This window comes from Manis pentadactyla, chromosome 5 (assembly GCF_030020395.1).
Source record: "Manis pentadactyla isolate mManPen7 chromosome 5, mManPen7.hap1, whole genome shotgun sequence".
NCBI lineage: Eukaryota > Metazoa > Chordata > Mammalia > Pholidota > Manidae > Manis > Manis pentadactyla.
The window spans coordinates 169,432,927-169,458,790 of NC_080023.1; the positions used below are offsets into that span (position 1 = coordinate 169,432,927).

At 41.5% G+C, this 25,864-nt stretch overlaps 1 protein-coding gene across 3 annotated transcripts in view; it reads right to left on the bottom strand.

Annotated features, from left to right (window-relative positions):
- ZFP64 (ZFP64 zinc finger protein) overlaps window positions 1-25,864 on the bottom strand; it is a 64,330-nt gene that overhangs the window by 26,783 nt on the left and 11,683 nt on the right. For 2 of the 3 annotated variants that reach the window (XM_036901949.2, XM_036901948.2), the window contains exons 3-6: window positions 19,919-20,080; window positions 18,806-18,868; window positions 15,581-15,832; window positions 8,845-10,658 (exon numbers count right to left, since the gene is read on the bottom strand). In XM_036901949.2, coding sequence (XP_036757844.1) covers window positions 9,376-10,658; window positions 15,581-15,832; window positions 18,806-18,868; window positions 19,919-20,080 — 1,760 coding nt within the window. In that variant the 3' untranslated portion in view covers window positions 8,845-9,375. Of the gene's footprint in view, window positions 1-8,844; window positions 10,659-15,580; window positions 15,833-18,805; window positions 18,869-19,918; window positions 20,081-25,864 lie in introns of those variants that run through there. The other variant, XM_036901950.2, reaches the window with a different exon arrangement.

A 25,864-nucleotide genomic window follows, 5' to 3' on the forward strand; every position in this document is an offset into this window, starting at 1 on the left:
AACAACAGTGGCATTCGAGATCAGAAGGAACTTCAAGGTGGTGGCTTGATCCTACAATCTAGGGTCCTCATTGCTCCTGGGGCCCATTCCACATTCCACATGTACCCCAAATGAGCCCACCAATGAACCACCAATATCCTAACCGTTGATGACATCCAGAACATTCACCCTATAATCTCCCTCTTCCCAATAACTAAAGAACACCCAATGCCCCTTTCAGAATTCAGTGAAGTAATTCTCAGGGAAAGAGAATACTGGAAAAATACAGCTCAAGATAGATGGCCATCATCACTGCTCAAGAACCACGAAATCAGCCTTAAACACATAACCACTTCCTCAAGCAATCCTTCTGAAATGTTATAGTCAACATTTTTTTTTAAAAAAAGAGAGATTGGTTTAAGGAAGAATAGTCCAAAGTACTATTACACTTAGAATTCTTCTGTCCAATAAATCTTGACTATCTTAAGAAACCATGTTTTAAAAATACAAATAAATCTACATCTATTAAAAAAAAGATGTACATAATTTGTATACAGTCAGATGCATCTTCTGAGGGCAAGGGGATGCCAATATTGTCCCAGAAGAGATGTTGGAGCTTTCCTCTGGTCCACTCTTGATTTTTTGAGAGTTGGTTGTGGGATGCACCTGTTAAATGCTTAACAAGTACTCGGTACACTGTAAGTGCTCAATAAAGGTTAGCTTACTAAGAGAACAGAGTGGCTGCTTGGCTAGGCAGCTCCACCTTTTCAATTCACCTGAGCGAGAGGTGTGTCATTCCTTGCCACATCCTTCTGTTTTCATGTTGGCCCCTGGGCTAGCATCAACTGCTTTGTCTGTGCTTATGCAAAGATGGATAAACATGCCCTGCTCTCTACTAGACTGCCAACATGAGATTCTGGCTCCAGAACAAAATATTGATCACTGTAGGAATCAAATAAAATCAAACAACTAGCTGTGTGACCCAGGGCCAGCTGCTTACCCATTCCATTGCTCAGCTTCATTAGCCCCAGAATGCTGATGGTGATAACAGCTCCTGAAGACAGCTGGTGGGAGTGTTCAATGAGTTAATGTGACTAATACATAGTAACTGCTCAATATGTCACAATTTTTATGATGATAAAAATTCACAAATAATTCTAAAAATCTAAAAAAAAATTAATATCTTAAAGAGCAGGGGAAACAGTGGAAACAACCCAAATTTCCATCAACTGGTCAATGGATAAACACAATGTTGTATATCCATACAATGGAATATTATTCAGCCATAAAAATGGAGTACTGATTTGATACATGTTACATGGATGAACCTTGAAAACATTATGTAAGTGAAAGAAATGAGACACAGAAGATCCCATATAGTATGATTCCAATCATGTGAAATGCTCAGAACAGGCAAAAACATATAGACAGAAAGTAGATTAGGAGTTGCCAGAGGCTGGGAAGAGGTAGGAATGGAGGGTGACTGCTCATGGGTATAGGGTTTTTTTTGGGGGGTGATGGCAATGTTCTGCTCTTAGATGCTGGTAATGGTTGCACACCTTTGTAAATATACTAACAATTACTGAATTAAACACCCCCAAGAGTGAATCTTATGGTATGTGAATTGTATCTCAATAAAACTTTTACTAAAAAAGAAAGACAAGTGAATACCTTTCTTCCCAACCTACTTCTTCTCCCTGTAGAATCAAAATTCTCTTGTATTCATCCCATCAGTTACTATCTCGCAGCCCCCTGGGCCGACCTCTCCATTAGGCACTGCACAGACAGCTCAGGGCCCACTGAGAATGATTTTAGGGGCCCATGCGTTCACTGAACTTGCAGTTCATCCCTGAGATGGGGAAGTCATGTGGTAGAAAGCCCCACAGGGTTGAATCTTGTTCCTCAGATACCCTCTGACCTGAGAAACGACAGTACACAGCAGCTTTCCAGAAGATCCCATTCGTTTTTTATTGCTCAGAGAATTGTTCTGAAGCCACCACAGGAAAGGGTGAATTTTTTTTTTTTTTTAAGAAATCCCTAGGATTCATTCAGTGACTGTGTTCCAGGACACAGTCTTTCAATTCCTGGTTCCTTCCTGGCAAATGTATTTTGCTCCAGAGTCACTAATGTAATAATGCAGGGGCTTATCGAGATTTCTATTTGGTGGTGAGAATTCTATGATTTCATTTAATCAAGGGTCAGGACTTAAATCAGAGCAGCAGGGGCATCTAGAACGTTGCAGTCTTAACAGTGTTTCTTTGAGACAATTTCAGGAAAGATGGTACCCAGCATCACAAATTGTTCTGTGGCTTTTCCGGAGTTTATGGGCCATTCCCACAATAGGATGCAGGGCGATTCTTACCACTGCCGACAGCTGTTTCATTTTTTTTTTTTAATGAGATGCCAATAATAACAAAAAGCCCTAAAGGTGCACTAATTGTTTTTTTTTAGAGTATTGTTTTATTCACAAAGGAAAAGGAATTTAGAGCCCAAGTATTAAGAAAGAGCTGAAAAACATTTTGAAATGTATTGGCGATCTTTATCTTCCCCTTGTGTCCTTTTAGTAGGAAGAATGAGAATATTACAAAAGGTCTCTTTTGGGGGCTTTTGCTCAATTTTACTTTGTTGAAGTATTATGAAGTATTAAATAAAATATTATATAATCTTAAAAAATAATAATACTAGAGAATATCAAACACACTGTTTTATATTGCAAGTGGCAGGATGATGTAATGAGAACACCGAATCTGGAAACGGAAGACCTAATTCTAAGTCATATGTTACGATGTATGTGACCATGGGCAGGTAACGTTTTTCTCAGGGGTTCAACTACTTCATTGTAAAATGAGGTGGATGAACGAGATTGGGGGTAGCAGCAGTCTTTCTGAGGGCTCGATAGTGTATTTTTGCTTTGTGGGCCCTTGGGTCTCAGTTGCAACTGCTCAACTCTGCCATTGCAGTGTGAAAGCATCCCCAGACAATATTTAAGCAAATGGGTGAATGAGCCTGAGAGTGGCTGAGTTACAATAAAATTTCATGTACAAAACAAGTCAATGGGCAGTAGTTTGCTAACCCATGAACTAGATGAACATTTTTTTTTTTAAGGAAAGAAATTCTGACCCACGCTACAATGAGGATGAACCTTGAAAACACAATGCTCAGTAGAAGCCTGACATGAAAGACCACACAGTGTGTCATTCCATTTTTAGGAAGTATCTAGAAGGGCTAAATCCACGGAGACAGAAAGCAGACTACTGAATGACAGGTTCTGGGGGAGGAGAAATGAAGAGCAGGTGCTTAATGAGTCCAGAGTTTTATTTTGGGGTGATGAAAAAAAAATTTAAGACTATGTTTTTAGATCAGTGGTAGGCTTACAGCAAAATTAAGAGCAAAGTATAGAGATTTTCCATATAGCTCCTACCCGACACAGGCATAGCCCACATTATCAACATCCCCACTGGAGTGGCACCTATGTCACATCTCATGACCCTACACTGACACATATTATCACCCAGAGTTCATAGGTGACCTTACGGCTCACTCTTGGGGTACATTCTGTGGGTCTGGACACATGTACAGTGACAGGCATCCACCATTATGATGTCATATACAGTATTTTCGCTGCCCTAAAAATCCTTTGTGCTCCACCGATTCATCCTTCCTTCCGCTGTAACCCTGGCAGCCACTAACCCTTTTACTGTCTCCATAATTTTGTCCCTTCCCGAATGTCACAGAGTTCGGCTCATACTATCTGTAGACTTTTCAGATCGGCTTGGTGTGCTTAGCAGCAGCAGCTGAAGTTCCACCGTATCTTTTCATGGCTTGATAGCACATTTCTTTTTTTTTAATTGAAATACAATTCACATACAATATCATATCAGCTTCAGATGAACAACTTAGTGATTCATCAGTTATATACATAACTAAATGCTCAAAGTGCTCTCATGTTTAAGCATTCCATTCCTGTATAAAATGTACATTCAATCTAAATACCTATGGATGCCTCACCTTCTTGGGCTGCATTTAAATTTTCATGTTAACTCCTAATCCCAGGAGCCATTTGAAAGGATTAAACAAGATTAATATGTACAACATTATTATGTACAAGCACTGTGTTGACACATTGTAAGTCAATAAATGTTATCTTTCATCTTTCGCTGAAAATCATTATTGTGACTTGCTTATAAATATTTATTTTGCACCTATTATGAACAGGGTCCAGGGTAAGGGTTGGAAATCTGTGGCCCAGCACCTGTTTTGGTATGGTCTGTGGGCTAAAGAATGGCTTTCATATCTTTTTAAATGGTTAAAGAAGAACAAAAGAAAAATAGTATTTTCTGATGTGTGAAAATTTTGTGAAATTCGGATTTCAGTGCCCACCAATAAAGTTTTATTGGAACACAGTCACACCCACTCCTCTACTTACCACCTATGGCTACTTTCATGCTACAGTAGCTGAGCTGAATACTCACAAGAAAGAACGTATGGCCCACGGAGCTAAAAATATTTACTATCTGATCCTTTAGAGAAAGTTAACTGAACCACTGCTCCTAGGCAAGATCTTCAATATTTCGGAAATACACGAAGATTCTGCAAGAGGCATGTGGGCATGACCGAGGAAATCAATTCTCAGATCCTCAATTTTCATGTGTCCTTTTTCCTAAAACTGATCATCTAAGAACACACCCACTGAAAAAACTGAAGAAAAACAGGGGAAATAATTCATAAAGACAAAAGATAAAAACTGAAACTGAACGGAGGAGGGGTAGAGAAAGAATAAACAAAAGCAAAACCTTTTACTTTAATGTAAGTAACAGAATAGATAAACTCTTGGCAAATTAAGGAGCAGACTGCAAACACACACACACACACACACACACACACACACACACACACACACACACACACAAATACAACAGCAATAACGACGCTGATAGACCCCAAATGCCAAAGATTCTAAAGTAATTTTGGGAGACTGTTGAATGGAATTATGGGCTACAGATTTGAAAATATAGGGCAAAGTGAATGATTTTTTTTCTTTTGTAAAATACAACTACCAAAATCGATCCAGATGAGATATAAAACCTGCACAGACTGGTAATTAAGAGGAAAAATTGGAAAGTTTGTACAGGATGTACAATGAAAAAGGGCATCAACCAGATAATAAACAGGTAATATCCTGAGATAGCCATATTATTGCTGGTCACCAATTCATTCTCAAAGTAGCATAACCTAAAACAAACAAGAGCACAAAAAAGAAAACTAGAGGTCAACTGTGCATGTGCATGCAGTTGTAAAAATTTCAAGCAAAATATTAATAAATGAAACCCAGCAATGTATTAGAATTGTTTCAGGATTGCAAGATGATTCAATACCAATACTTAATGTCCTATACTAATTCACTATATCAATTGAAATGCAAAACCCAAATAGTTATATGAAAAAATATGGAATGATATTTGATCAAATTCAGCAACCTACCCTGATAAAAACTCCTGTGAAGTGCAAACTGGAGTAGAAGAAAATGACCTAAGTACTGTAAAAGCCACCACTCAAATGAACAGCGTCTATTACATTAAACTGGGAAGTTCTAAAGCCATTCAAATTACAAGCAGAGGCACAACAGGAATGCCAGCTATATCAACATTGTTTGGAAGCTCAGCCTAATGCAACTGGACAAGAAAACTAAGCAGTATAAATATCACAAGGGAAGGGATAATACAACCTGGAAATGAGGTGAATGTATAACCATCATAAATCATATTTATCAGAAACCAGAGCTTCTTATAAATATTTACTGTCAATTAGTAAGAATTTTTGCTAAGGTGCTCACTATAGACAAATACACAAAATAGAGCTATTCTTTATGTTTGTAAAAAATATAAAATGGAAAAAGTCTATATACAATTACAATTACACAATAAGAAAATACAGTCCTCATATAATAAGAACAGACTGTATATGAAGAAAACCATATACTTTTATTGAATAACGGTTACCACAGGATTTGAATAAAGTTTTTAGGGCAGAAGATTTTACATTTAAAAAAAAGTCATTCTTTTTGTAAGGTCATATATCACATCTGATCAAAACCCTCAAAAGACGTTGTGTGCGTGTGTGTTGGGGGGTACTGGATAAAATGACAGTTCATCTGGAAGAGTGAATATCTAAGAATTCCTAAGAAAATTTTGGAAAAGAATAGCTAGGGGGAGACTTTGTCAGTCTAAGAGATATTAAAAGGCTACCTTAATGCTAATACAAAATATATGATGTTGGCAAACCAGAGAAGACATAAAGATCAATGGGACAGAATAGAGATTCCAGAAATAGATCCAAGTACATTTGGGAACTTCACCTAAAGATGAAATTAGATTTGAGTTCCAGGGAAATCAGCTTTTTATTTAAGAAAGGGTCCTGGTACATGTGGGCAGCCAAACTCATATATCATACATATGTAAATATGAATTCTTGCTGCAGTAAGTGCTAACGAAAAACAAACAATATTGCAGAAAAAAGCCTTTTCAATCTCAGGGGAAGAGGGGATTTTCCTAGAGAATATACGAGGCCACAAATGGGGCAAAAGGGGACTCTGACTACATTAAAAGATAGTCATTTTTATATGGTAACAGCACCACAAGGAAAGTCAAGAGTCGAAGAACAGGAGGGGCTAAAAAGCAGTATGGGACAGACATGGATTCATACCCCAAGGGCCCAAAAAGCCCAGGAGAAAAATGAGGGAATATGAGTTTTAAATTCATAGAAAAGAAAAATGCAAATGATCAGCAAGTCTCTGCAGAGATGTCATAGCAATGCAGATCAAAACACCAGCTGGGGAAATGCACAAAGACCAGATAACTCATTTCACTCATCAGAGAGACAAAACTCCAAAGGATTGGTAACAGCTCGGATTGGAAGTAGGTGGGGCCCACACCACAGAGGAGACTTTTGGAAAGGTAATTTGGAAAGGTGACCTGAATCTAAATAAGGTCAAATGACAGAAACTCACTGAAACTCCAAAAGCACAAAGAACATGAGGAATTACATAGGATGTTTCTGGAGGCAGTTTGTACTGGCAAACGAAAATGAAAACAACCTAAATATTCATGTATAGGGAGACAGTTGAATAAAGCATAGTGCATTCATACTCCTATTTTACTTAAAAAAAAAAGGAAGTTAGAGATGGCTGCATTCATCCACAATACTCTTAATACATGAAATAGTAAGAGCAAGTTGCAGAGAAATGTACATAGTGATACAATTACTACAAAGCAGGTAAAAATCCTTTCCTATGTTATTTTTTGAGTCTGTATGTTGGTATGAACACAGAAAACTTAACCTTACTTACCTTGGGTGGGTGGGGTGAGAATAGCAGGGGACTAGAGGTTATAGACTTGGTTTTTGTTTAATTCTGTATATAGTTTATTGCAAGGAATAAATTTTACTGTTGTAGTTTGTTTTGAAAAATCCAAATATGCATGTGTGTATATATATGGATATGTGTAGATGTATGTATATGTGTATATATATATGGAGGGCAGCTTCGAGATGGAGATATAAAGATATAAAAATAAATATAGTATATAAAGAGAAAATAGTATGCTCAATTAAACTGCAACTCTGTAAGTGGAGTGGAAAAATACAAACATAAGCATAGAAGAAAAAACTCCATCAAAATGAGCCAATTTTTATATTTGGATATTAAGATTATTAGTAACTTAAGTTTTTCTTAGTAATGTGTTTCTCATATTTTCTACCTTGAATACACCCTGCATTTATAATCAGAAAACAGTTCTTCTAAAGTTAAAAAGAGGGGCCACTAGGAAAAGAGAAAACGGAGAAAACAGGTTCCCGATGACTCAAGTTTCCCAACTAAGACTCAAGAGCCAAAATATTTCAGAGACCTGTAAGCAGTAATTCTAGAGCAATGAAATTATTAAGATAACATAGTATGCTGCAAGCCTTTTCGATTTCTTACCAAACTACAGTTAATGACTCATTATCACCATCGCTGATATGAAAATGAAGAAATTCTGGCAAAGAAAACATGTCAGAACTGTGTTCAAGTATTAAGGTTCAAAGAAATAAGCAAAAACCCGCTTGAATTCTGTAGCTATTTCCTAAGGGAAGCCGACTTTCCATTTCCAACAGGCAAACCCCTCCAGGCTTCCAGCACACCATTCTGTGTATTTCCTGAGTTGGCTATTAACAAAACTGGGAGTGGAGGAAAAATATCTTTATGGAAAAGCGAGCTGATCTGCATGAGGATTTTAACAAGGTTGTGTGTTAGGGAAGTAAAAGGCATGATGACTCTAGTAAAAATGTTAGTGTTCTCATAACATTTTAAACATGCTTCTGTAACAAAAGTAACCTCCCCTCCTCACCAATCCTTGCTGACACTCCGTAAGAGCATTTTTCATTCTTTCAGTATTTATTAAGAGCCCACCATGAGTTGAAGATCATGCTAGAGGTTGGAAATCAGACGCCAAGAACCATGGTTAATTCTAGCTCGCTCTCTGGCTCCACCTACTGATCAAACAGCACTTAGGTTCAAATCGATAAAAATCTGCATTTTCTTCTCAATGTAGCCTATGCTTTGGAAAAACCTGGGTGCTTTTCCAATCCCACCTGTCTGGTTCCCAGGACTTCACACATTAATATCTAAAATAATGTATCCTAGCAAACTGTGCTAAAGGTTAGTACTAATTTGCCTCATATTTGCATCTACACAGAAACGTCTCATTAATCCAAAGTTTCGAAATGAAAATGCTAGTTGGGTCACTTTAGGCACCATGCTTATTTATGGGATAATTCATACTCCCTCATGCCTGAATCATAATGTGACTCTGAAGAATCATTAACACTCAGTACATTTTAATCATGTATCAATTTATTAGGAAACCACTCCTTTATTGATCATTAGCACTAAACACTTTTTTCCCATTGTTCAAGTATCCCATGTAGCATGTAGAAAATGGTCCTTCATGCCAACAGATTTGTAACCTTGGTTTCAGAAGGGAGACTTAGGAGGGGATGGTAAGTACCATCCACAACACAAATTTACTGAGATGAAAAAAAGACCTTTTTTAGAGTTGGGAAATCAATTTGGAAACAAACAAATACATTCATTACTCAATTCATTTAACTCCAACCCCTAAATGGAATCATCTCGATAAAATTTTAAGATTCTACAACAGTTACAACACGGCGAAACATTCAGAGGCGGTCTCTCTCAAAGTTATTCCAGCATTAAAAAAATTATAGTAACAGTATAAAATTACAATTTATTGTGGGGAGGGGTATGGTTCACAATAATCCTTGAAAACATTAAGAGCAAAACCTCTTACAGAATTCTATTTATGACTTCTCTATTTTCCCCTTTTTTTGTTTTTTAAAGTACTAATCCGGTATGGAATCGGCTGGACAGAGCAAGGCTGGGTGGGCTCCGCCTTGAATGATGGAGTAAGTCTGCTTGGGTAATTCTTGCTGGGAAGAGGAGGAGAATATAGGTGGGGCGGAGGTGGCCACGGCGACGTGCTGGCCTCCGTCGCTCACCACTGTCACTTCAGTTGTCCCCTCCTGAATCAACGCGTTAAGGCCTTCAAAGTCTGCGCAAGTAATGCCCGAACTGGTGATGAAAGTCTGGTTGCCCACACCCTCCTGCGGGCTGCCCGGGGCCGTGGGGACAAGAGTCTGATGCAGGGTGGCTCCGTCTGTCTGGTCGTGCGTGGTGAGCAGGACCGCTGGCTGCGCCATCGCGGCGGCCTCGCCGGGACACCCCGAGGGCTGAGCAGGGGCGATGAGATTGACCTGGCGCAGGATCTGCAGCCGGCTGTTCCCCGGGAGATCGTCTGGGCTCTGGGCCACCAGGGCGGGCGGCACGATGTTCACGGCGGCGGCCGCGGCCTGGATGATAGTGTTCGCCTGGGGCACCTGATGCCCTACGATGATTTTGACTCTCCCCTCGCTGAACTGGGGCACTTGGCTGGGCTGCAGGGGCACCTGGAGGTGCCCCACGGTGAGCGGCGCAGGGGGCTGCTTGCTGGGGTCGATCTGAAACTGCAGGACCGTCACGTCCGAGTTCTTGCTCTCGCTGTACTCACTGTGCTGCCTCTTGTGGCTGCGGAGCGAGTCCTCGCGCATGAAGGAGGCCTCGCATATGTCACAGTGGAAAGTCTTCTTGGCGTCCAGCTTGGCCACCTGCCGGCTGCTCTGACGGCCCGGGTCTTTCCTCTCCAAGGCCTCGGTCTTGACCATGTCCCCGTGGAACTTCTTCATGTGCTTGCTCAGGTTGCTGGGCTGCTTGGTGTCGAAGCTGCAGTAACTGCACTTGAAGGGGCGGTCGGTGCAGTGGATGCGCTCGTGCACGCGCAGGGCGGCCTTGCTGGAGCAGGAGTAGCTGCACTCGGGGCACTTCTCGGGGTGCTCCGACTGGTGCACCCGGCTGTGCTTGCGGAGGGTGGCTTTGCTGTCACCCAGGAAGTCGCAGTGCGGACACTTGAAGTTATTCCCGCTGTGCTTGATGCGGATGTGCGACTTGAGGTTTCCCTTCATGGTGCAGCGGACATTGCAGAACTCGCACTTGAAAGGCTTCTCCCCCGAGTGCACGCGCATGTGCCTTTTCAAGTCCGAGCTGATTTTGAACTTGGCGCTACAGAGCCAGCACTGGAAGGGGGCGTCCCCTGTCAACACAAGGTGAGTTTCGATAAGAACAGGCAGGTAACAACCACAGCGGATCCCCCCGAAGCAACACCAGAAAATCGCTTATACCAAGGCGGGCGGGTGGAGACTTCTAACTGCAGTTCCTAGCAGCCCCTGGGAGAAAAAAAAAAGGGTCGGGGGTCGGGGGCTTCCCTTCTTTCCTCAAAGCTAAACCACTACCACCGTTACAAACCCCAGAAGAAAGTCGGGAGATTGAAAAGAGCTATGTCACTGTCCCAACTAATATAATATTTGCGAATATACTTAACATATTCTTTCAAACAATAAAGCTATTGTTCGTATAGTGTGCCCACTCTGCTAGTCACAGTTGTATAATTTTGTATAATCCGTTGATTTTGATTGAGTTACATGTTGTAACAGATTCAAGGATACATTTTCCAATCAGTCAGCTCCGTGCTCACGCATCAGAATATTCTTTTTACAATGATTGAAAGGCCCAGCTTACACTTGATGCAGACTTTTATTAATAAAAGACGTGTTTATTGAGCAAAATTTATGTATCCCACATGGCCAGCTGCGTTCTTTACTTGTGAAGTTACAGAATCCAGCTGCTTGATTTTTTTTTTAAATTCATGTTCGCTGAAAGATGAGCAGGAAAGTGAAATTGCAAACATCTGAATGCACACGATAGTCCAGATTTATTTCCTCAATGAATGCCAAGTCCAAATTATCTAAGGCACTGATAATGCAAGCAAATTGGTGACCCTGCTCATTCCAGTACGGTTTAAGCAAACAGAATGATAGCCGCTAACATTCTTCAGTTGCTTCCAGGATGGCAGGCACTCTGCCAAATTCTCCGCAAGAATGGTCTCATGTGACACTCCCAACATTCCCACGAGATGGTCCTATTACTAATATTATTCTTAACTCTATTGTCCAGGAGAGGGGACCGAGGCCTAGAGAAACTAGGAAACTTGTTTATGGTCACCCCGTAAGTACGTAGCAGGGCCTGGATTCCAACCCAGGCTGCCTCCAAAGCTGGTGTTCTTAGATGTGGGTAATTATCTGTACATAAGACCGATGTTTACTTTCTTAGGCCATAAGCTCAAAAAGAGTGAGACTGTGTTCCGGCTTTTTGGTATAAGGACTAAAATAATCACCATGAGCTGTTGAATACATGCAACTAAAGATGGCAGGTGTCAAGTTTAACATGTTTCTAGAAAACTGAGAAGCTCAAACCTAAACAATGTTTTGTGTGACAAAATACCACCAACTTCATACACACTAAACTCCAGAACAAGGAACGGTAAACTCTAGCCTGTGGGCTAAATACGGCCCACAGCCTGCTTTGTACACACAGATTTATTTTGGAATACAGCCACACCCATTTGTAAATGTACTGTTTATGGTTGTTTTCATGCTACAGTGGCAGAGGTGAGCAATTGTGACAGACAGTATGGCCTGCAAAGACTAAAATATTTACTAGCTGGCCTTTTCCAGAAAAATTTTGCTGGCTTAGAATGCTCTTCACCTTTTTATGCCAATGACCCCTTTTTGGCAGGTCAATGAAACCCATGGGCCCTTTCTCAGAATAATGTTTAAAGGTACAAAGTAAACTAAAATAAAAATCAATAGGAATGAATACAAAAGAAATACCAATTACATCGAAATAGATATGAAAATTAAAAGAAAAAATTTGTGATACGGCAATGTGTATGCTTTATTAATGCATTAAACAAGATCTGGCGGCGGGTCTAGTAACTACAATAATTTCTAAATAGAGAAGAGCATAAACGACATTTTGACCTATCTGCAACAGTTGTTGGGAAAAGACCTGTGACTTCTACTGGCAAGAGGTTCACATGCACTACTATCAGATCGGTTGCCTATTTTCATAATGGAAGAACATGTCAAATTTTAGTACAGGTTAGTGAAAATGAGTTCTGGTTGCTACTAAGACAGCTGGTTGATGATGTGGTCAATCAAAATGATGGAAAAGTAAAAACAAAATCCTATTAATTTTACGATTTCTAAAATTTTATCGGTGCCAGACTTAAAAAAGGGAAACAAATGTTGCATGGAGACATTGAATAAATGGTACAAATTTGAATTTTTTAGAAATCACACCTTTTCTAGACCAGTCTAAAGATGCTACTATAAATGGTAAGTTCATCCTTGTAAGTGAAAATTCCTCTGAACCACTTTCAGAAATGAGTCCTTCAGCTCCTCTAACTTAGGATGGTGAGACTTCTGAAGAAATCAGTGAGATATCAGTTATGTTAATGTCTTCACTTGCTATAGTAGATTACAAAAATATCCCCCAATGTCCCCTATCTCTCATCTCTTCCTGCAGCAATAGCCTCTGCCATGTATGTGATCAGTCATGCTCTCCCACACGGGCAGGGTGACCTGCCATGACCCTCAACAACAGGTTCAATTATCTTATCAGATTTGGCTGAGGGTATATTAAGTAGACTTAATATAAGCAACGGCTTGAAATGGGCTTGTGTGTTGGGCTTTGCTCACTTGCTCTTCTGCCGCCCATCACCATGAGAAGGTCAGACCTGGCCTAGCCCACTGGTCCCAGAGCAGAGCTAGATCACGACAGCCAAGGCTAGCAGATTCTCAGACCTGTAAGTGGGCCCAGATAAGATTAGCAGATTTGCCCAGACCATACCCAACGGATCCCCAACATGTCCACAGAAAAGGCATATTGCTGTAGCCACTGAGGCTTTGTGGGAGTTTTTGTTATGCTGCATTATTGAGACAGCAGAGAACTGGTACAGAGATTGGTGTCTGGAAACGGAGAGCTGCCATAATAAAAAAACTCAAATAACCTAGCACTGGCTTTAGGGTTGGGTAGCAGGAAGAGGTTGGAAAAGAGGCAGTGTACACACACTATTTAATAGTAGAATTTGGAAAAACTGTCATCTATGGTAACTTTTACAATACAGAAAATGTAACCATTAAATTTTGGACTTGAGCAAAGAAATGAATTCTAGGCAGAAGAGTGAAAGCGTTGTATGAGCTGTTTGTGATAAGGTACACAAGAGGAAAACTCAGAAAGAATGGCTGCTTTCTTCATGGAATTTAGAGAGACTAGAGAAAATCAGAGATATGCTGGGTTAGGTAATGTTTCTCATCTCCAATGAGCAAAAAGGTTTTCAAAAAAAGCAAAAGCTTAGGGACAAAGATTGTATCTGGGGAACTGATCTCAGGGGGGAAGACTGATTGACAAATGAAGACTGTGAATTTAAGGCTCTTTGTCAAAATCTCCAAAAGAATTAAATGGGTGCCTCGTAGGTTCTCTCGGCTGGACAAGGAGACCTAGAAGTCCGAAGGGATTAACCCACTGCAGGTTATATGCTGGAAGTGCTCATAATTGGGTTTAGAGGAATGGCAAGTCTCTAAAAGAATGACGGGTGGGCTTTTGGCAAATAGATGATACACAGGAAACTCACAAAGGTTTTAAGATAGTTTTACCAGCAAAGCTGTCAGCAGCCTACACCGAAACAAAATCTAAAAAGACTCACAACTTTCAGTTGGCAGGAAGCAGGCCGCGAGTTTCTCAAAGGTACATTTTTCACTCCTTTTCAGAAGCAGCTGAGGAAAGGGATAGTAAGGATGCTCCAGCCGGCAGAGTCAAGAACCAGTAGGCTGAGCCAAGCCCTAGTCAAGAAACATTCCCTGAGCCCAGACTGGGGGGCACATGGGAACATCTGCCTTGAGGGATTTTGGAAATCTGTGGGCCAGTGACTGCCGATGCCTCCCGCTCCTGCCCTTTCTAGCAGCAGGCTTACTGTAATTATCCTGGCTCCGTTTCACCATTTTGCGTTGGGAATGTGAGGACAGACAACTTGTCTTTTTCCTTCAAAGGTCTCTAGGTCAAGAGGAGCCAAATACAAACAAGCTATGATTGGACGCGCCTTGTAGGGTATTGGGAAGAAGTGAATCATTTGCATGTCAGAGAGATGTGAATGATGGTGGGGTAGGCTGGTGGCTGTTTGCAAAAATGGCCCTGATTCCTTATCCCTTCTCCTATCTCTGGCCTTTGTCATGTAACCTTATGGTGACCTCCTACTGTGGGTGAGCTCAGTCCCTGACATCTGGCCCAACCATATAACCTGCTTTGGCCAATGGGATGCAAGCAGAGGCTTGAAATGGGCTGACACACTGGGGCATGCTTGCTTGTACTTCTGCCATTGTCATAAGAAGGACAGCCAGGGCTTGCTCACTAGTCCCAGAAAGAGGATGACAAAAAAGTGGAGCACAGCAAGATTGCTCCGGCCATGACAAGTGGACAGCCAGCTAACCCACACCCTGCAGATCCCCAGCCAAAGTCAGTGGACACCCAGTTTTCCCCACACATGTGATTAAGCTCGGCCAAGATCAGTGGAATGGCTAGTCAACTCCCTGCTGACCTGAAGAATGTAAGCAATAAATGTTTGTCATAATATGCCACTGAGGTTTTCTGGTGCTTGTTACACAGCGTCATTATATCAACTGCTAACTGATAATACACTTGCCAAAAGGAAAGCATAACATCATCTGTTAAGTTGTCTACTCTGCTGAGTCTTTCCATCAAGCCGTCCCATTCTGAACTAATCTGTGTACATTTAAAAAATGGCTGAAATGCCTGACCATACATTATGCAGAAATTAAAAAAAAAAGCCTTGCTATATCTCTATTTCCTTTAGTGCAGCTCAGTTAAATACTGTACTAGTGAATACATTATAAAGATATACATGAAGTCATAAACTTGATTTTCTTTCTATTTTACTGAAAAACATACTTCTGGGCAGATGAAAGGCAAAACTGCAAACAGTGGGATGAGCACATACCCTTAATTCATTTACTTAGGTTGTGACCGGATGCTTTGCAGTGCTTACGATTTAAGCAATGGGAGAGTGAGTGCAGAGCACGTCTAGTATGTGGGACTTACCTGTGTGGGACCGGAGGTGGACGGTGAGCTGGCTGGAGTTGCGGCTGGCATAGGGGCAGATCTGGCATTTGAAGGGTCGCTCGTCGGAATGTATCCGCAGGTGCTTGTTGAGGCTGCTACTGTCGGCGGCAGCGTAGTCACACGTCTTACACTTGTAAGGCTTCACGCCGGTGTGGCACCTCATGTGGGTCTTGAGCTTATCCTTTCGGCTAAAGCACTTGCCACAGACTTCACACTTGTGGGGCTTGTCTCCTTCATAGACACATACACACAGAGGCATCAGGAAACAGTATGAGAAAAAAAGGCTTACTTCCCACTGCCCCTATGAAAAGAGTAATACACAATCACCAAAGAATACTCGGAAAACCCCCAAAACCTAGATGAATGATTGGCAAAGAGCTAACATCCTGGGAGAGGGAGTTTTTTCTACTTAGCTGATGGGTATTTTCTCATTTTTCCTATATTGAATATGAGTTCCTTATTAATTACAAATAGAAGGCAGCTCAAAACTTTAAATACAACTGTATTAAACAAGAAACAAGAAACTGTTCATCGCATCCATTTTCTCTTTTTTCCTTTCCTAACAGACATATCCTAAAACTCAAGAGTCTCTGAGTTTTAGGAGAGTTATGGTTGACCAGCTAAAGTCACAGTTCTCAGCCTCATTTGTAATTAGGGGTGATTCTGTGTTGAAGTCCTCATCAACGAAATGGCAGAGAAGGTAAATGTGTCATTTTACTTTTTCTCTTTCCACCCTTCTTGCCAGGTGTTAACAAAACATGGGGGTGAACTGGCAGGCGAGGGCACCCACCTGTGGGTGGTGGATAATGTAACAAAATGTATTGCAATGACAGAGAAGGAAATTAAATTCCTAGATGATCTCACAGGCCACAGCCACCTACCTGTCCAAGGCCACCTGCTCACCTCTGGACAGTTACATCAGAGTCATAAAGCCCTGCCTTATGTGAGAGCTGGTGTTGGGGTTTCTTTGTTATAGCAGCTTAATCTGTACTCACTAATGCATATGTCAACTTCCACCCATGGACAACCACTAATTTTTTAATGTATATTTTTCCAGTTATTTTTGTATGTCTGTCCACGTACATTTTTTGCACACAAAACTTCTTCGCTAACATCACTTACTTTTTGAAAGGCATTGTTCCTCTGAATGATTTTACTTCATCATCTCAACAGCTGGGATTAGAACCCAGGACTGTATTGCTTTCTTAGCCAGAAGTAACACTACATCCCCACTACTTTCTTGCCCTTAAAATTATTTCAATCATTTTCTCACATCATTAAATATCCACAAGGTGATTTTTAAGGCTGAAGTATTTCACTGTATGGATGTACCATAAATCATTGAGCCAATTCCTTACTTGGCCACTGAAAAGAATGAAGTAGATACGTATATATACTGATGTGGAAAGCTTTCCAATATTAAATGAAAAACAGCAAGTTGCAGTGATAGCGTATAAAATATGAACTTAGTAAGAGGCAGAAAAAGTAAATGGTGTGCGTTTTTAGGCCTGGATATTGGCATGCTGAAATTTAAAAATGAGACACACTTGACCATTAAGACTGGTGACTTTTAGGCATGTACCAGATAAGGAGGACATCAGCTACAAGTCAGGATTTTCCCTTTTTACTTCATATATCAAATAAGTATTTTGCCAAGTCCTAAACAGCTAAGTGTTAAAATTAGTTGTCAGCCAAAACCATCAAAGAATAAGCATCTGGGATTTAAGAATACATCTCAAAATGTATAAAAAGATTATAGTTTTATTATTAAAAATGCTAGTGGTCAAGTTTTAAAAAATCCAGGAACAATACTTTCTCATTATTGTCAGCTGCTAAATAGCTGCTGGGGTCAGCATCTTGTGTGTTTGCTACACTGAGCAGCTGCCAGATGGTGGTGAAGCTGGATGGTTTTCCACTGGCTCTGCTGGTAAAGAGCCCTGCTATTGGTGCTTCCTGCCACACCCTATTCTCTGGAAGCAACCAAGTTAAGAACACCACCCTCTTGTCAGCTCTTCAATCACTGATGGAGATGCTGCAATTATGCAGAACCTATCCTGCAGACCCAAGCTTGGGTGTATGTAGAAGGTGCTCCCTGAAGATTTTCAAACATAGACTTAAGGTTGTTGCTCACACTGATGTTTTTGTAATGCTTCCCAATCATCATTAATAATTAATAAATAATTAATAATTTACTCTTGCAATGACGACTATGCTACACTTGACTGAGGAACTCCAACATACAAAACCCACACAGAGATTCAATGCTTGTTACGCTGAGAATGCTGACACATACTTAAGGTTTAGTAACTTAATATTCTGAGAATTAGCATTGATCCAAATGGCATGACACTGCGAGGTGGGTCAGATGGGAAGGTGACCCCCAGTGTGACAGGCGGTCACTGGCTGTGGCTGAGGATTATCAGAAATAATTGCTGCATGTTTCATCTTCCAAAGGCTGAGGCTCGGTAGCAGATTTGGGGCAATTAGTGACACCCATGTCAAATCTCAGTGTGTCCCTATCTTACACACATTCATACTCTATGAATTTATCATGCCTGTATAGGAATTATGAGCATCTAATACTTGGTTAAAAGTACTCTAAAAGCAATTCCTTCTCCATGCAAAATCTGGGAGACATAAAAATAATATGTTAAAGAAAATTAAAATCACCAGAAATAATCACGTTTTTCTTCATCCATCCATCAACATTCTTCTCTTCTTTAAAAAAGAAATTTATTAAATTCCCACCTCAAAATTGAAAAAAATAACACATAGTATATCCAGTGATACAACAGCAAGATATAAAAGAAAAGTTACTACTCTTCCCTTATTTTCCTTACCAATCATTACCCACACATTCTCTCTTGCACACACACATATTTATAGGATCAGCTCCTCAAAATGAGAACGCATACATTTAAATTTTATTTAATTCTGGCAGATAAATTTTCAGAATGGCTGGAGCAGCTCACATTCCACTAGGTAAGTTTGCTCATATCTATTCCAACACTGGATTTTATTACTTTAAATATTTTCTGCCAACATGTGTAGAAACAGCGTTTTATTTTTATTTAATTTGTGTTTCTCTTCCTGTGACAACCTAGCAGGGTTCTGCATCATATCATGTGTCTGAAGTGTCTAGATCCTCAGCTCCTAGCACAGAGCATGTGTTCAGGGCACATGTGCCCAAGAAATGTTACTCACCTGTATGAATTTTTAAATGACGCTCCATGTCCTTCATGCCATAGGCAGTCTTGAATTGGCATCCTTAAAAAGGCAAGGAGAGAGGAATTACAAAGAGAAACACAATAACTTGAGAGAGGAGAAACCTGACAGAAACTTCCTGAACCAAGGGATGATCACAAACCCTACAGCAACAGGCAAACAGAGATCACAAGCCTCCTGACATGATAAACCAAGAAGGACATCACATCACTTCTCTGCCTCCTGCCCAAACTGCACATCCTAATCTAACTAAGGAAACATCAGACAAACCCAAATTAAGGAACATTTTACAAAACAACTGGCCTGTACTTTGCAAAAATGTCAAGAAAGACAAAAGCTTAGGACTAAAGGACACTAAAGAAACATGAAAGTCAAATGCAATGCGTGATCATGAACTGGATCCTGGACCAGGGGAAAAATATTTTTCTTTTGATATAGAGGATATTAGTGAAATAATTGGTAAAATCTTAACAAGGTCAATGGTTTGATAATAGTGTGTATAAATGTTAAATTCTTGATTCTGATGACTGTACTGTGGTTATATAAAAGAAGTTCCTTGTTTTTAGGAAATACATATAGTATTTTAGGGGTAAAGAGACATCATGTCTGCAACTTACTCTAAAATGGTTTGGGCTGAAAATGTATGTGTGTTAGAAAGAACAACAAAGCAACTGTAACATGTTAACATTTGGGAAATCCAAATGAAGGTACACAGACATTTTTGTACCATTTTTGCAACTTAGCTCTAAGTCTGAAATTATTTCCAAATAAAAAGTGTTTTGTTTTAAAAGGAAAGAATAATATTTCTGGATATCTTCCTAAGCTGTATAGCACAGAAAGAAAACTTCACAGTAACCTGAAATTCTCATGAGCCTCATAGCCACATGAAAGTCTTAAAGCCCATATGCACGGTGACCAGGGATAGTGAAAGACAGATCATATGTGATGACACAAATGCTATGCGGCTCTGATTTTTACGCCAGGCAGTTTGGAGCACATCTACGTCCAGTTGTAGGAATTCATGAGTTAAGAGCCCTGGACACTGTTTAATCTCACATCCTCTACTCAAGTAGGACAAAATGCTGCCTTTACCTGGATAGCAACAATTAAGCCTTTTCTGAGCAGGTGGGGCCGCAGGCTTTTTGGCACGTGACTTGGCAGGGAGAGAGATGACGGTGGCTGTCTGGTTTTCATTGCTCTCCGTGGGCAGATAAGTTTGATAGCCATGTTCAAAAACAAATTCTGGAGCTGAAACTAAAAGATACGATGATGATTAATTTTCAAGATATAAATAACCCAATAGCTATTTCCTTGGCCTACCTTCCTTTGTAGAGAATGAACATGCTTTCCCAGTTTCCCTTGCTGTTTAGGAGTGATCATGTGACTCTGTTCTAGTCAGTGAGACACTAGAGAACATCTACTGTGAGGTTCTGGAAGATTTTCTTCCTGATTAAAGAAAAAAAAAAGTGGAGTAGACAGACAGCTGAGTAAAGCTCATTCTTGCTGCCCTGGTCACCCCACTTCCTGTCTTTGGACATTCTGGAATGAAGTATGTAATGCCTGGATCTGTGGCAGTCATTCTGTAATTATAAGGGGAAAGCAAGAAAATCAGATGTTGAGCCCAAACGTTGAAACCATCCAAATGCAGACTTACAAACTAAACATGAAATGTCCCCATCATTCATGCCAAGTAGGTTTTCTGTTAACTTCAGCGAAATATATGGGGTATTTCATAAGCTTTATCACAGAACCCTAACAGTGGCGCCTGTCAACATTTTTGCCATGACATTTACAGAATATATTTACTTAAATCAACACAGGCCTAGCATCACTAACTACTTTGACTTTGCCTGAAGCTGTAATATCCACGACACAGTTTAAGGTGGTAGTTCTATTTTCTCATAAAACAAACATCATTTTAAAAAAAATCTAAGGTGTTACAGATTGTAAGATCCACTCTTATTTTATATACATTTAAAAAGTCACCAGTTAATCACATTATGACACAATGCTTTCTTTCATATTGCTCAGATATTTTTTTATATTGCTATTCCTTAGAAATTTTGTATTTATTGAATGAGTTCTTTAAGCCTTCTTTGGACATTTGACAGGAAACCCAAGTTTCTGATTTCCATCTCTTGGGCGTCTTTGGAGGTGACAGTACCATTCTGATCAGGTCAAAGAATACCTGGGTTCTGTCAGCATTTTGTATTTAAGGAAATTCACGGTTTCAATTGTTCTCAACTGAAATATGCAGAAAGAAGTTCCTTGGTTTTTGTTCAAAGTTGGCCTAAAGATTCTGTCAAAGTAACGTCTGTCTTCACACCAAGTCTTCCTGAGGCACATCAACCACACCTGCCTCTTGCTGAAATGTTTTCATCTGCTCTGTGGGATTTGGCTATTGGTCCTGCTCCCACTGTTCTGCTTGGTTCTCAAAGCATGGACCCTGCCAGCAGCACTGGACCTACCTACAAACTTGCTCAAAGTTACATTGCTACAAAGGTGGGCCGGGCCCCATCCCAGCCTACTGAGTCAGAAACTCTGAGGTGGGGCCGGCAATGAGTTCTAACAAGCCCTCCGTGATTCTGACACAAGCTCAAGTTTGAGAACCACTGGTGGAGAGGACCCTTTTCCATGCATCTCTGTAGTACAACTTCACCCAGCCTTGTCTGGTGGAGGGAATCCATCTTGCACAGCAAGAACTAAGCAGTTGCTCCTCCAACAACAGACATTTGCTTCATTAATACAAAATTGATTCCCTGCTCCTATTTACGGGTATTTCTGGGTACACAGTTAACTTTTCATCTTCAACCTGAATCATCATGCAAGATCATGGAAGGTATTTTAAACAATACTTAAAGGCAATATGTGTAGTTCCAAAAAATGCACACAACTCTGTCAAAGTGACAAAAATGTGATCAGTGACAATCAAATTTGTTCACAGGTGTGCAAAGACAATTTTTTTTTGACTGCCTGTTGGCTGACAGCCATCTCATTGATTCTAAGATGCACCTCCATTTCAGATACGTTACAATGTCACCTTCAAATTGATAGGAGTCCAGGTCCAGCCTTACTGGACGTTTCCTATGTGTGTGATCTCAGGCCAGCTCTGTAACCTCTCTGAGTCCCAGTTTCCCCATTTGTCAGTAAGGATGACCTGTGCTTACCACGTAAGGTTGCTGCAAAGTTTAATGAATAATCAACAGCACAGGAAGTGGTCATGGTGGAGTCTTAATAAATGTTAGTTACTACAGTGGAGCAGGACTGGACACTAGGCTTACCAAACTCTCACCTGGAATGATCAAGCCCACAGGTGACCAAGTGTCTCTTTGCCTGGGACAGAGGGATTACCCAGGACATAGGACTTTCACTGCTCAACTAGGAAGGCTGGTCATGCTATCAGAACTTCCCAACTTCCTGCTCTAAAACTGGTTCAACAAAAAGAATGCTGGAAGGTGCTGGGGTGGGGAGGGCATTGTGGGAGGCCAATCCTTCCCTTCAGCTCAGCTCCTGGGGTCCTCACGACCTTCCTGGGAGGGGAGCACTGGCTCCTGCCCTCTTGGGAGATTGGCTGGGCTGCATCCCTTACCTGCCTACCTGCCCCTTCCCCAGGAGGTTCAGTTTCCCTTTTGTGGCCAGTCACAGTAGAGGGGGAAACATGGGAAGTTGCTGGTTATTAACCCCTTTCAGATATGTAGTTTGCAAGTATTTCCTCCCATCCCACAAGTTGCATTTTCATTGTTGTTTACTTGGATGTACACAAGTCTGGTGCGGTCCCATGTGTATTTCTGCTTTCGTTGTCTGTGCTTTTGTTGACTAGGAGAGGAGGCAGGGAACAAAGGGAGTCAGGCACCCGGCTGCAGGTGTCATTTTGGGGGTGGAGCTGATCACACGCAACAAGCGAGAGTCACCCCAAAGCAGGCAGTTTCTAGACCAGAAAGGGTTTCTGTTCAAGAGCCTGGGCTCTTAAGTCCGACCTCCTGAAGCCTCAGTTTCCTCACCAGGAGAACGGGGACAATCCCCATCCCGATCTCTTAGGGCTGTTGTGAGGACCAGAGATCAGACATGCAAAGACTGTTACTGCTGTTGTCATTATTCACTGATTTATTCAGCAAATGTTTATGCAGCACCTACTGTGTGCCGGGCTCTGTGTAGGCACTAGAAACACTTCCATGAACTGAAGGGACAAAGATGCCTGCCCTGGCGGAACTGACACTCGTTGGGAGTGGTGCAGGCGATAAACACTTCATATACTATACAACTAATGTAAACAGATGGCTAAATGCTATGGAGAGAACTAAAGCAGGAAAGGAATAAAGGGAGTGCTGGGGGGTGTGCAAGCAGGGAGATCTGGGAGGGCCTCAGTGAGCAGGTGACATTTCAGCACTGAACAGGAATGCATGTAATTACTCACAGCATTCTGTGGCAGGCGCCTGGAATTCAAGAGGCAACAAAGAGGTGCTGGGGTTCCCAGTTACCCAGTCTTGTCGGAGCCTCTGGCTGGTTTTATCAAGGTCACCGCCTTCCAAGCCGCCCCCACCCCTGGCTTCTTTCTAGGATCTCCTGTGAACAGCAGGATACCCCAGGGAAAGCCTTCAGGTGGCCTTGGTCACTGTGGGGGTTTGTAGGGTTCAATGTTGGAGAAGCCATTCATTTCTAGGTGTGAGTGACTGTGCGTGCGTGCGTGTGTGTGTGTGTGTGGTCACTGACCTGGGACCAACTTCTGTCTCCACGACTCACTAGCTATGGGGCCTTGAGCAAGTCCCTTCTCTGACCTTCAGTTCTTCTGTCAGTGAAATGGGGATGTTAGCAGCAGCTGCTGAGCTTCGACCTTATTGTTTCAGTAAAGCTTCAAGGTTTAGGGAGACTGAGTTGGGCACATGGAGGGCTGGATAGTTACCCGCTGACATTACCTGATTATCCACAGTAGATTTATTCATTTGTCTGTACTCAAATTTGGCATAACGGGTGGCACTGCTCTGGGAAATCCCAGAGAGCCCAGCAGAAATGGGGGCATCAGTGACCGCCGACCAGCGCCAGCACCCCAGGTCTGCTCGGGGGGGGGGGAGGATGCCCGGCCTGCGGTGGGAAGTGCTTCTGCAGAGGCACGACCTGCCCCCCAGAATAATGTTCTAGCTCCTCTCTTCCCTGAGGGTAGTGAGGGCTTTATGTGGGGGGGTCTCACTGCTAACTTTCTGCAAGACCTCAGGGCATCTCTTCCTCGGGTGTGACTGTTAAAATCAAGCCCTGTGGTTAGTGAGATTGCCCCGGCCGCATCCTCCCTGCCGGCTCAGCCGCACACACACCTGCTTCGCGCTTTCGGTTCTGGTTTTCGTGTCCTGGGGATTCCCTTGCTTTCCTGTGGGTCCGGGAGCGCACCTGGGCCTCTTTGTCCTACTTGGTCGGGTTTGTAGTTGGAGCCCCTTGGGTGTTGAGTTATCTGGTCCTGATGTTGCTTAAACTGTAAGCCTCTCACAGGAATTTCCTGGAGAGCCAAAATCTTCTCTGAGGCTCATACCCATTGGGCTCACATGGACCACCTGTGCTCCTTTTCCACCAAATTGCCTGTGAAATCTGGGGACAACTTTCATATCTCCCAACCCACTTTGCAGCTCCCTTCTCTTCAATTTAGGAACTCCATTTTTTATCCTTTTCTCCTTTTTTAAAAATTAAAAACTGTATTGCTTTTTCAAAATAAAAATAAACACTAATTGTAGAAAATCTAGGGAGTACAGAAAAATGTAGAAGGCCCAATGCTGTTGCCACATGGCAACATACACCCTTGCATTATATGACCATTATATCCTGAACCTTTTCTCTAAAACACTCACCTCCAGTGTGATTAGGTAATTATTTGGGAAATTCTTTAAAGACCATCCTCTCCTCCCTTTGGGTGGATAAGTCACGTGAGGACCCATCTGTGTGTTTCCTTCCATCGCTGTCTCCCAGCCCCTAACACACAACCTGGCAAAGGGCAGGGGCTCAGAGAATATTTTTTTTAACTAATGATTGACTAAATGACTTGCATATAGATTTTAAAAGTATAAAAATTTTGAAAGAGGATCATGATTTATGTAATTTCGTATTCTCCCTTTTTGTTAAACATGTTTGCCATGTTAAAGCATTTTGCCACGTTATCATTCATCCAAAACACAATTCCCAGTGGCTACCTAACATGCCATCACTTGGGCTGTCACACAGTCAAATCAACCATTCCCCTTTCTTTGACACTGAGTTCTTTCCTGGGTATTTACTTTTCTAAATAACACCTATCCAAAATGTTTAACTTATCTCTAGTTTCTTCGAAGTTGAAGAACTGGTCAGAATGATATAGGCATTTTATTGCTGAGTGATAGCCAACCATAGATCTTTTTTGAAAATCTCAGTCAATTCACATTCTCCCCCTTTTCTTGGCCATGACAAAATGAGATCGTTTAATCTGCAACTCTTTTATAATTGAGGAGGATGACCCCTTCCACATTTATTACCCACTCACATACCTTCATTTGCGAATGGCCTGTTTAGGCCCTTAGTTCTTTTTTTCTATTGAATTTTCACTTTTTTCTCATTGACTTGCAAATGGTTTTTACAGATTAAGGACATCACTGCATTGCCCTATATTCAAATCCATTGCTCTTCCTGTTTCTCCCAATGTTGTCATGCTTACAATTTATGCAAGGGTTCTCGATCCAACCACAAGTCAGAATTCATCTCCTGAGAGACAAATGCACCTCTTTCTCTGTAATGAAAAGGTCTCTCATGCTCTTCCAAAGGGTTTCCACAAATGTGCAGTACATCTGCCTGGTCCCATCAGTCCAACTGTCCCCAGCCCACCAGGTGAGCCCAACACCAGGTTCAATCCCTGACCCCGCCCCTCTCTCTACCACAGCTGACTGGTCCAGCTGCAGACACCTGACAGCAGCTGGGCCAATCAGACCCCTGGAATTAGGAATTAATTGGTGTGGACTGTCCTTCTGAAAAAGGAAGGCATAAAACTTCAGGGCGGATAGCGGTGTCTCTGCAATGGCAACGTATACA